We start from the raw sequence: 12361 nt of genomic DNA on the forward strand, positions 1-12361 counted from the left end.
GAAACAAAATTGGTCACTTAGAGTCTTCCCATAAGGAAAATATTAGGTGCTGATGGCTGTATAGGTGAATTCTACTTAGCTTTCAAAAACAGATATCAAACTTGCATAAACTGTTCCAGAAAACAGATAAAGAGGAAGCATTCCCAACTCGTTTGACAAGACTGGTTTTAAAAATAGACAAAGATAACATTTAAAAAATTGCATGCCAGTATCATTCAGGAACATGAGATCTAACATCCTAAATAAAAATATTAGTCAACAAAATCTCACATCAAATGAAACAAATAACTTACCACAAATAAGCTATGTTTGTCTCTAAAATTACAAGTTTAACATCTATTAATACAATGAAATCCCATGGACAGAGGAGCCAGACAGGTGAGCTACAGTTCATGGGGTTGCAAAAGAGTTGGAAAGGACTTAGCGATTAAACAACAGCCACATCAAAAAAGTAAAGGAGGGGACATCCTTGGTGGTCCAGTGGCTAAGACTCTGTGCCTCCAATGCAGGGAACCAAGGTTCAATCCCTGTTCAGGGAACAAGATCCAATATACAACAACTAAGACTTCACATGCCACAACTAAAGATCCTGCATGCCGCAACTAAGACCCGTTGCAGTCATATAAATAAATAAATTAAAGTATTTTTTTTAAAGAGTAAAGGATAAAAAGTCCACCACATCCAACAGATACAGAAAAAACATCTGATTAAAATTAATATCCAAACACAATAAAACTTTTTAGTTTATTCCATAAGGGAACTTTCTTTATCCTACTGGAAGATACAAAACAAACAGAAAACTACAACAACAAACAAAACAAAATAAAACTAAGCACTTAGACTCAATGGTGATGCTTTACTACCATTCCTCTTAAAAGCAGGATTAATGATACCACATATAAATATTAATTCAAAATGGATCTAAGACCTCAATGTAAGAAGAAAGCTATAAAAAAAAAAAACTCTAAGAAGAAAACACAGGGGCAAATCTTTGTGACACTAGATATTGGAAATAGGCAATGGTTTCTTAGATATAACACCTAAAACACAAGCAACTAATGAAAAAAGTAGATGAATTGGAGTTCACCAGAATTAAAACTTTCTTGCTGTAAAGGACATCATCAAGAATGTAAAAGAGAACCCATAAAATGAGAGAAATGTTTTTCAAATCATATATCTGACAAGGGATTTATATTTGGAATCTATAAAGAACACTTAAAACCCAATAATGAAACAACAAATCATCCAATTTAAAAATGGGCAAAGAATCTGAGTAGACATTTCTCCAAAAAACACATAGAAACAGCTAATAATAAGCACAGGAAAGAATGATCCACATCCCCAGCCATCATGGAAACACAAAATCAAACCCACCCAATGAAATACCACTTCGAAACCACTAAGATGACTGTGATCAAGAAGACAGATAATAACGTGTGTTTCCAAGGATGTGGTGAAATTGGAATGCTCATACCCTGCTGGAAGGAGTGTAAGATGGTGTCACTATTTCAGAAAACAGTCTGACAATTCTTCAAATGATAAAACATAGCATTACGATATGACCTAACAACTTCACCTGTTACCATGTTGTGTGTTGTGTGTGTGTGTACTCAGTCTTGTCCAATACATTGCGACCTTCTGGACTGTAGCCACCAGGCTTCCCTGCCCATGGAAGTTTCTAGGTAAAAATATGGAGTGGGTTGCCATATGACTCAACAATTCCACTTGTATACCCAAGAGAAATGAAAACACATGTCCACAGAAAAACATGTACAGCCATGGTACAATGCTCATGCATGAATGGGAGCCTTATTCATAATAGCGAAAATGTGAAAAGAACCTAAATACCATTATTAACGGCTAAACAAAATACGGTATATCCATAAATTGAATATTATTCATCAATAAACAAACGAGGTACTGATTTGGGATTGACATATACACACTGCTATATTTAAAATAGATAACCAATAAGAGCCTAGTGTATAGCATAGGGAACTCTGCTCAATATTTTGTAATAACCTAAATGGTAAAAGAACTTGAAAAAGTATAGGTACATTTATATATATAATTGAATACTTTGCTGTACACCTGAAACTAACACAACATTGCTAATCAACTCTACTCCAATATAAAATAAAAATTAAAAAAAAAGAAGTTAAGTACTGATACACGCTACAACACAGGTGAACGTTGAAAATATGCTTAGTGAAAGATGTCAGTTACACAAGACCACACACTGTATGTTTCCATTTACATGAAATGTCCAGGATAGACAAATCTAAAGAGACAGATAAGTGTATTTATTCATTTCTAGACCTGGAAGTTATAGGAGTTCAACGGGGTGATGGCTAAGAGGTACAGTGTTTCTTTGGGGGTTTAAGGAAAATGTTCTAAAATTGATTGTCATGAGGGATGCATAACTGTTTGAACATACTAAAAGCCGTTTAACTGTATACTTCAAATGGATAAATTTTATGAATTCATAGATGGGTGTATTTTATGACTATAAAGCTTCAATAAAGCTACTCTTTAAAAATAAATTTTAGAAATAAAATCAGGATTAAAGCCAGGATATTCACTATGACATATTTATTGAACATACTATCAAAAGTTCTAGCCAGCACAGTAAGATAAGTGAATTAAGGTATAAGGGTTGCAATGAAAGAAGAAAACGTCTACATAGAAATCCCAGAAGACTCTACAGATAAATTACTATCATTGTGTATTGATTATTATTACTATCCTCAAGCTTGCTGTTTATAAAAACAATATACATTGAAATCAAATTTATTTCTTTACTCTAGCTACAAATGGACAGAAAATACAATTTTTTAAAGATTTTTTTAGCGATGAATCTAACAAAAACGTTCGCATTCTTTACCGAGAATCATAAGGCTCCTGAGAGACAATGAAAGAGGGCATTAAGGTCTATGTCTACCTGGTCCTCCTCTGAGATTAAGTTTAAACAGCAGGTTCCCACCAGATCACACAGTATCCTTTCTACCTTAAAAAAAAAAAAAAAAAAAAAAACAGTAACTGCTCTTTCGCTACCCCACTGTGAAAGCCTAAGTCACTGAAGTCTTTAACACTCCAGTGATAAGAGTTTGTGTGAAGATTCTTGCACTAACAAAGGGGATTTGGAGCTGCGGAGAGTTTAAAGATAGAGATGCTTTCCACGCCCCTCAAGAGCCTGGCGGGCTACAGTGCATTGGGTCTCAAAGAGTTGGACACGACTCAGCGACCAAGCACAGCATAGTACATTCTAGAAAATGGGTAAACTTTATGAGTTTATAGATCAGTGGATCCTATGAACACATAATGTTCCCAGTATTCACATCCAAACCACCCTTGTCCCTATTGCGTTGGCCCTTTCGCACGGATCCCTCTGCAGTGCGGATCCCTCCGCAGTGCGTGTCACGGTTGCCCACTCCCAGCCAGGTGCCATTTTGCATTGTTTCCCTCCCGCACTTCCGTCTCCTCACTCTCCTCCACCCCCACCTCTCTGCAGGCTCAGCTCCCACGCCAGCTCTCTTCTCTCCAGCCACTCTGTGCAGGCAAGCCCTTGGGACTCTCCTCTGTGCCCCTACCCATCGTCATCTTTCACTCTGCTCTCCCCTGGGTAAGATGTCATCCAATTCCATCACACAGGCCAGTGTTTTTCTAATTGAGGGTTTCAACCAATAGATTAAAGATCAATGCAGCAGTATGTCCCAGAATTATTTTTTAAAATTTTTATTGTGGTAAAATAAATATAAAATTTACCATTTTAACCATTTTCAGTGTACAGTTCAGTGATACTCAGCACAATCACAATTGTCGAGCAGCCATCATCAACATCTAGCTCCAAAACTTCTTTATCTTCCCAAACTGGAACTCTGTACCCATTAAACACTTATTTCCTATTCCTCCATCCTGAAGTTGCCCCTGGCAACCCATCATTCTGCTTTCTGTCTCTATATATTTGACTACTGATATAAGTGGAACCATATAATATGAGTCCTTTGGTGATTGGCTTATAGCACTTGGTATAATGTCTTCCAGGTCTGTCCATAGTGCAGTATATATCAGAATTTCCTTCTTTTTAAGGCTGAATTTATTTTTTAAATGAAGTGAAATGGAATTTTTAATGAAGTAGAATAGAAAATATTAAAGTGAATTTCTCATAATGAGGCCAAACATTCTTTCACAGAATGTTTATTTCAGATGGATGTGCATGAGAGTGTGCTCTGGATCCCTGGGTATAACATACCGTGGATAACAATCATGAAAGTTGGAAAAACGCTGATTCTGATGTGTGGTGACTCCAAAATCTCCATTGTTCGCGTGGCTCTTGTCCACCCACAGTTCCTGAGCTCCTTTCCAACGAGTTGTTGGATTGCCCTGCAGTGTCTGAGCAGATCTAGGCTCAAATTTGTACCCTCTTTCCTCCAGACAAGCTCCTTCTCACATATTTCCCACTTGTGGCGGTTTAGTCGCTAAGTTATGTCCGATTCTTGCAACCCCACGGACTCGTCTGTCCATGGGATTTCCCAGGCAAGATTACTGGAGTGGGTTGCCATTTCCTTCTCCAGGGGATCTTCCCCACCCAGCAATCTGAACCCAGGTCTCCTGCATTGCAGGCAGATATTTTACCAACTGAACCATCAGGGGAGAAGACATTTTCCACTTAGTTCTCCATCATCTGGCCCTGCCTGCCTCACTCTGGCCCCCAGCTATACACGCGTTATGAAGAATTACTCAAGTCTCCCCTGAACCTTTCAATGGTTGTTCAAGCTGGGTTTCATCCCCCTTCTGTCCACCTCCATTTCTTATGGGTCATTCCCCTTTCCCTAAGACCCCCTTCAAATGCCTCCGTCCCTGCTCCTTAAGACATCCCAACTGATTTGCTATGGCTCGCTCTGCATCCTTCGAGTCCCCTGTCCGCATCTCCAGTGTGGCCTATGCATTGCTACGTGCCATTCTGTCTTCCCCATAGACTGTGAGTTCCCGGGGACCCTGGGCTGCGTCTGTCTTGCGCATCACTGTGGGTTCAGTGTACAGGAAATTTTCATTAAGTATTTGTTCAAGCAGGAACAGATGTGGAAGCCAAGAAACACCAAGGGCAAATTTCACAGCTTTGTTTCTTGTCTTTTCCTTTTCATTCCACACACGGTGCACCTTCTCCAGTAGAGACCCGGAGCCCACGAAGCCACCTGTACTGCCCACCTTCCTCTCTACATCTCCCCTTCACCTCCCTTCCCAGAAGTACCCCCTGTACAGCACAGGGAGTGGCCAGGCAACCAAAAAAAAAAAAAGAATGTACACTGACTCACACCCCCACTTCCTTCTGGTGGAATCTGTCCCTGATTCTCCCTGGAACAGCTGGCCCTCTTTGTGGCCCTGAGCTCTTTGTGTCATGTCAAACAATGAAGGCTCTGCTGAATACATCCACCCGGCTCAGCCCAGAAGCAAAGAACGGCCGCCTGCGTGAATCCCCAGCTCCCAAGTAGATCTGCCTCCAGCACCACGTTCTCCTCACTTCTGACCAGGCTGTGTCAACAGCCTCCCAGCCTCCTCCCTTTTCTGCCCCTTTCTTGAAAAGCCCAGAGAGCCTTCCTTCACTTGGATCACATCACTACTCTACTCAAGGACCACATGCGGCTCCGTATGGCCTAATGAACCAAGTTTAAACTGTCCTTCTCAGTCCAATAAGCACGTCCCTGAAGCCACTGACCCAAAATTACATCTGTTTCCTCCTTCCCTGCACTTCCCACTCCCTACACTCCCCATTACCCCAGTGGGATCCACATCATCACTGGTCTCCTGAGTTCACTACCCCTGCAGGTATGCACTTTCAATCATTTCTCCATTACCCAATATTTGAAGAACCTACTGTGTGACAGGCACCATATTTGGGGCTCAGGGTACAGCTGGGAACAAAACAAAGTGAATCCTATCCCATGGAGCTTTCATCCAGAGCAGGGTTTCCCTCCCTCAGCACTGCTGACATTTGGGGCTGGATAAATCTTTCTTGTTGTGGGCAGGCTGTGCATCGTAGCATCTTTAGCCCTGTCTCTGGCCTCAGCCAGAGAGATGCCAGATGGTCTCCTCTCCCCACTGTGACAATGAAAAGTGTCTCCAGACATTGCCTGAGGGGTGACACTGCCCTGATTGAGAACTGCAGGCCTAGAGCAGCAGAGGGGAGCTTGTTACAAATCATCCGAGGAGCTCATTAAAAAGGCCAGTTACTGGGTCCCACTCCCAGAGAGGGGCCCGGGAACCTGCATTTCAGTGACCACGCAGGTGACTTTCACACAGGCCGTTCTAGGGCATCTACTGGAGGAACACTCAAGTGTCAAGTGTAGAAACACAGGAGACAGACCAGTATCCTTATCAAGTCAATTCGTGACAATGATGAGATGTGTAGGAAACAAGATAGGGGAACAGATGCTATTCGTGCACCAGTGTGGCAGCCACAACCTGGTGAAGGGTCAGGACAGCCTCTCGGACATACAGCTGATCGATGGTTAAAGCCACGTGTGACTGCACAGGTAGGGTCAGCCCAGGAGACGTGCAAGGAGGCGGGGCTACACCTCCTGGGCTGCTGGATCTCGAAAGGGCTGCTGCCCTCCTGGGCTCTGGATCTGCACTTTCCTCACCTGCCCAAACCTTCTCCTTCTTTCACAGGCCCAGTCGGGTCCCACCTCCTCCAGGTGGTCTTCTTCGCTCGCAGCTCCAGTCAGGTGGTGCCTCCCTCCTCAAACATTTCAACACTCACGTCTTAGCTCATCTGTGGCCACTATGTTTCCCCAGCTAGACATCAAGCCTCCTGAACACCAGGACCACAGCTTCTTTTTTAAAGATCCCTCAGTGCCCTTCTGGGATCGAGGACATGTGAGTTTTGCTTATTGATTGAGTTTATCCAGGCCCTGGAGCGAGGCCTGTGAGATGGCTGCTGAGACTGAGGGGCACAGGGTCTCTGTGTTAGAAGATGGGATGCAACTGGTATGACTGCCGAATTCCAGGCAGCCAGCTCACCCGCCCAAGATGGAGGAGGGCCTGCCAGGCTGAGCTGCTGTTTGCGGTGGGCAGGATATTTTCCCAGTGTTAATAAGGCAGCAGGGGTCCCAGCAACCCCAGGGCCATTCTGGGTAGGTGCCAGCAGGGGGTAGGAATCCAGAGCCACCCTGCTAAGGAGCAAGTGCAACAAGCAGGCCATCTCGGGCCCAACTGTCCTTGCACAGGGTCATCTTAGCGGGGGTGGGGGTGGGGGGCGGCAGGCCCAATGGGCTCCAGCAAGCCAGGAGACTCTCTGAAAATGTCCTTTAAAGCTACCAGCACCACGCAGGGCCCGTCAGCTGCCCTCAACCAGAGAAAAATACTCTCTGGGAAGGTCGGGGCAGTGACTGGCTGGTTAGGAACAAATGTCCTGGCCAAGGGGCCTCATGCTCCCCAGCTCAGGGACGCGGAGCAGAAAATAGCCCAACTGTTTGACTTTCCTACCATGAGCCCAGGCCCAGAAGCCGTGTCACTTGCTCCCATCCCTAGATACAGCCCAGACTAGGACACCAGCGACTGATGTGGACCCCAAAGGATGCAAAGAGAACAACTGTTTTATCATTCGCAAGCTTAGGGAAGAAGCCGGGATGTTTATACAGCTAGCCAGGCGTTTTGTTTTCTATCGGTCTGGTGGGGGGTGGGGCAGCGAGGGTAGGAAGACAATTGACAGCAAAGGAAAAACCTCTGGCAGGAAAGAGAAGTGGGGTCTTTCCGAAGGAGGCTTTGAAATGGGAGGATCCTAGCGCAGCCTTCCCCCCAGGTCCTGAAACCCCAAGCGGCTGCCCTCAGCCAGCCGCAGGCAGAAGCCCACGGTGGCATTTCCGTGTTTTGCGCACGCAGGGACTGAGGACGTGCCCGAGTGCTGAGTCTCTTTCTCTTAATGGAGTTTGCCCGCGGATGAGGTGGGGTAGGAGGGGGACCCAAGAGGGGAGGGTTAACTTCTGCTGCAGCTCTGACCTTCTGCCGAAGGATGAGACGGAAACATCTGCTTCAGAAGGGATCGGGTGGTGAGTTTCCCGGTGCCAGTGGTTACCGGTCTGTAAGAATTCACTGTTTCTGTCGCATCGTCCAAGCCCACTATCCACCCCGCCACACCTAACTCTCCACTCCTGGGCGCGGGGTAGGGGGGTGGAATGTGTTTTTTCCCGCAGGGGCCCCCACAAAAGTTCAGGACTCGAGAGGTAACCCTATACGGTTCTGAGCCCTCCACACCCGGCAGCCTCCCCTCCAACCAGATGGCCGTGGCACTGTGGACTTGAGGACACCGATCTGACCCCTGAGGCCGCTCAGGACATTCATATGTTTTTATCCTCAGCTTGGCCGGTCCGAATTCCAACCTGTCCCCCATTTTCCACAACAGAACAAAGTTGTCGGGCCCCTCCGGCCAGCGCTGGGCTCAGGCGTTCTCCTCCGGCTAGGAGTGATGCGCTTAGCAGCGCAGTGACCCAAACCTCACGCGGCTTTGCTCGAGGCTCGTGCAGACCCCGGGGTCGCTCACCCCGGCCATGCCGGGGCAGAGGCTGCGGCTGCCACCTGGGGGCTTGCCCGCGGGCTCCACGCAACCCCACCCGCGCTCGGACTTTCTTACCTCTTGATGTAGTTCCTGCCATACAAGATCTGTTGCAGCAAGGTCACCAAGGCGAAGGCGCAGATGAAGATGAAGAGCAAAGTTCGGTTCCCCAACAAATCCCTGTTCGCCGAGGGGTCCGCGTAGCGCATTCTGGCGGCCGCACGCGCACGGCGGAGCGCGGCGGGCGCCTGGAGCCTGGGGGCCCCCGCAATCACGCGTGGGGCTGCGGGGCCCCCGGGGGCGCGCGGCCCACCGGGCGCCTCTCGGCGCGATCAGGAAGGTGGGGGACTTCTCGGAGCAAAGTTTCCGGCTGGCGAAGCCGGAGCAGAAGCATCCAAGCGCCGCCCGCGCCGGGGCAGCTGGCAGAACAGGGCTGGCCTCCCGGAGCTCCACAGATACCCCAGGCCTCTCTCCCGTTGCCTTTACCTCCGAGCGCCCATGCCCGGCAGCCTCCGATTTCCCTGCGGAGGGGCGACGCCAGGTGCCCCGAGCCCGGGCGGCCCCTCCCGCCAGGGTGGCGGCCAATGGGGAGCGGGGCTCGGGCTGGGTCCGCCTGTACGCCGGAGAGCGCCGCGCACCGCCCCCTCCGGCCGGGCTCCGGATCTGTCGCCCAGTGTGTTCCCCGGCCCTGGCGGGCGAAGTCTGATCCCCGGGCCCGCAGCGAGGGAGAGCGCGAAGGTCGGCCTTCAGTTCTACAGATGGGAGATGGGGGACAAAACACCCGGACAGTCTGGGTAACGACAGGCGGGAGATGGAGAGGGGGAAGGGTGGGGCGGAAAATGCCGGGTTTGAATCCCGGAATTTTAGAAGGAGCCAGGAAGGAAAGCCACGGCGGGGCACTGAGTCACCCCCGCGGCCGCGTCCTCGCGCTCCCGGGGAGATCTCTCCCGAGAAAGCCGAGCAAGGTCAGCCCGGCAGCCCTCAAGGACGGAGCGCGCGGCTCCTGCATGCTGATGGCCTGCGGGGCCGCCCGCCCGCGCCCCAGGTGCCCCACTCCAGTAGGGAGGAGATTCTGGGGCTTTCCGCCTGGCCACAGCTCTCGGCAGTTCGTCAAAGACCTTGTTGTCACCGAGACACTGGGACCTTGTCTCATCCTTGGAACCACTCGTAAATCTTAGGTCAGGCAGCGGGCCGCCTTCGGGTACCACGGTCCCCCAGAGCTGTAGTAAGTCACTGTTTAGAAAGGTCTGCACTTCAAGAGTACAGACACGGGGGGGGGGGGGACCCAAAGAAATGCGATGACAAAGACGTACCTCTTCAGAAATCCTAACCCCTCACTGTGCTCTCCCATCACCCTTCCACCCCCACCCCACCCCGCACGCCCCGCGACAGCCCCTGCCGCCTGGGAGTCACGTGCCCGCAGCGGTCACCACGGAGCCCTAAGTGGATGATTCTAGGGCGCCCCTTCCCAGGGCCCTCCAGCCAGTCCGGGTGATTCTGAAGTCAGGTCGGGGCTTCATCTCCGAACTTGACCGGACCTCGAATCTCTCAGCAAGAAAAAGGACTTTGACAGGGAAGTGCCCAAACTCCAATACTCTGGTCTCAGCATCTAATAGTTTGCTCTTTGAACTGGAAGAACCAAAGAACTCAGGGTTAAATCTCATGATTAGGGTTCCACCAATATCTTGGAATTCATATTAATTTACAAGGTGAAAGAGGACCCTATGTTATCTATGTATCAAATAACTATTATCCATGAGGTTGCCAGTAGGCTTTTAGCCAACTAAAGAAATAACACATAAACTTTTAGATGGTCCATTACTATTGAAATCCCATATTTGGTCGGTGGTAGGGCCTCAGTCCTGTCCTACTCTTTGTAACCTCATGGACTGCAGCATGCCAGGCTTCCCTGTCCAACTCCCGGAGCTTGCGCAAACTTTCATCAAGAGTCTCTTTAGTTCCTCTTCGCTTTCTGCCATAAGGGTGATGCCATCTGCATATCTGAGGTTATTGATATTTCTCCCTGCACTCTTGATTCCAGCTTGTGCTTCATCCAATCCAGCTGGCATTTCGCATGATGTACTCTGCATATAAGTTAAATAAGCAAGGTGACAAAATACAGCCTTGACGTACTCCTTTCCCAATTTGGAACCAGTCCATTGTTCCATGTCTGGTTCTAACTGTTGCATTCAAACTGTATGCACAACTATTTGCATATTATTTACATTTTAGTAGGCAATATAAATAATCTAGAGATGTGTATAGGTGTTATCTAAATACAATGCTGTTTTATGTAAGGTACTGGAGCCCTGGCAGATTTTGGTGTCCATAGGAGCCCTGGAACCAATCCTGAAAATACTGAGGGATAACTGTATTCTATATGGGAGGTATTTGGATTGCTTGATACTCTGCAAATGATTAGCAAGAGTCCAGAGCATCTCTGCTGACACTGCCTTTTTGATCCTAACGACATTTAAAACCTGCCTTCACAAGAAGTCAAAGAAGTGTCTTTCACACACACACACAATCACAAGCATCTCTGATGGAATCAGAGACTGACAATCTGGAAACATGGAGGTCTGCAGTTCCTGTTATTTCTGTTAATGGGGATATGGTTCCATTTTTAAGCCAAATTGATATTCTGATGGTAGAATTGCAGCAAACACTCAGAAGGCCTTGCAAACAAAAGAGTAAACACATGGAGAACCGATCCCTCTGCCAGACTCAGCGAACACCATTTTTATATCCTAATTGCCAGGAATGGGGACAGCTGCATCTTTGTTTAAAACACACACTCACGCACAATTAAGCCAAGAACAAATGTCAACACTGGCACAATCTGCTAAATTACTGATAACTGATGGGCATTACTCATGCCGTGAGCATTGTCTCCAATAGAAAAATGGAAAGATTCCTATTTTGAAAAGATCTTAGAGGTTTCTACTGGTTTAAGAAAGCTGGGTTTTGTTTCAACCACACAACTGCAACCTGCCAGGTTATATAAGTAACCTTCCACCCATGTGTTCAAGGAGTTTGTGGTAAGAATATGCTGTTCCTGTACATCTTTATATTTGTATGAACAAGGCAGATTTGTAGTTTAGGGACACTTTGCCTGTGATGAGGGTGTCTAGTGGCCACTGACTAAAAATGCCAGGGATGGCCTCGTAATCCAGTGAGCCAGGGTTGCCCCTTGCATGGGCAACTGCAGACACTGGACTCTATGCCATCAGTCTTGTATTCAATAAATTATTATTATAGACTATAACTTAAACTCCTTTTTCAGTTCGCTTTTGAAGTACGAGCTTTGTTCTAAATAACTTATGAAATAATCTTGAACGTGAATATGAAGTCCCCTTTTGACCTCCACATCTCCAACCTGACAAACATCCTCCTTCTGTCTCAGCACCACCTCCCAGGGGTCAACTGAAAGAAAAATACACAATGTAAAGGTAAAGAGTTAAGTTTATTCATAGCCCAGGTGACAGCCTCTCAGATAGCTCTGAGGAACTACTCCAAAGAGGTAAAGAAGGAGCCAAGATAGATATGATTTTTTTTTTTTCTGGGGAAAAAACATGTAGTCAAACATCAAAAGATGACTGCTGATCACAAAGAACAGACCTCTCAAGTTAATGATTCTAGTGCTTTTCGATGTACAGGAAGATGCAAGAATCTGGGGTCTCTTAGACATTCTCCTTAGACGTGCACCTTAACTATCTAGGGGCCAGTGTATCCAAAGGACAGAACACTTCCTGTTTTCCTCCATCCTGAAGTTTCTTCTGGAAAAGAAACTACAGTGGCAAATGGCTGTAT

At 47.2% G+C, this 12361-nt stretch overlaps 1 protein-coding gene across 3 annotated transcripts in view; it reads right to left on the minus strand.

Annotated features, from left to right (window-relative positions):
- Positions 1-11805, minus strand: part of ST8SIA5 (ST8 alpha-N-acetyl-neuraminide alpha-2,8-sialyltransferase 5) — a 78324-nt gene extending 66519 nt beyond the window's left edge. For all 3 annotated transcript variants that reach the window (XM_081563395.1, XM_081563394.1, XM_081563393.1), the window contains exon 1: positions 8630-11805. In XM_081563395.1, the coding sequence (XP_081419521.1) occupies positions 8630-8760 (131 nt within the window). In that variant the 5' untranslated portion in view covers positions 8761-11805. The remainder of the gene's footprint in view (positions 1-8629) is intronic.
- Positions 11806-12361: the final 556 nt, after the last annotated feature.

Source organism: Giraffa tippelskirchi, chromosome 14 (assembly GCF_054371585.1).
Source record: "Giraffa tippelskirchi isolate mGirTip1 chromosome 14, T2T-mGirTip1v1.2.pri, whole genome shotgun sequence".
NCBI lineage: Eukaryota > Metazoa > Chordata > Mammalia > Artiodactyla > Giraffidae > Giraffa > Giraffa tippelskirchi.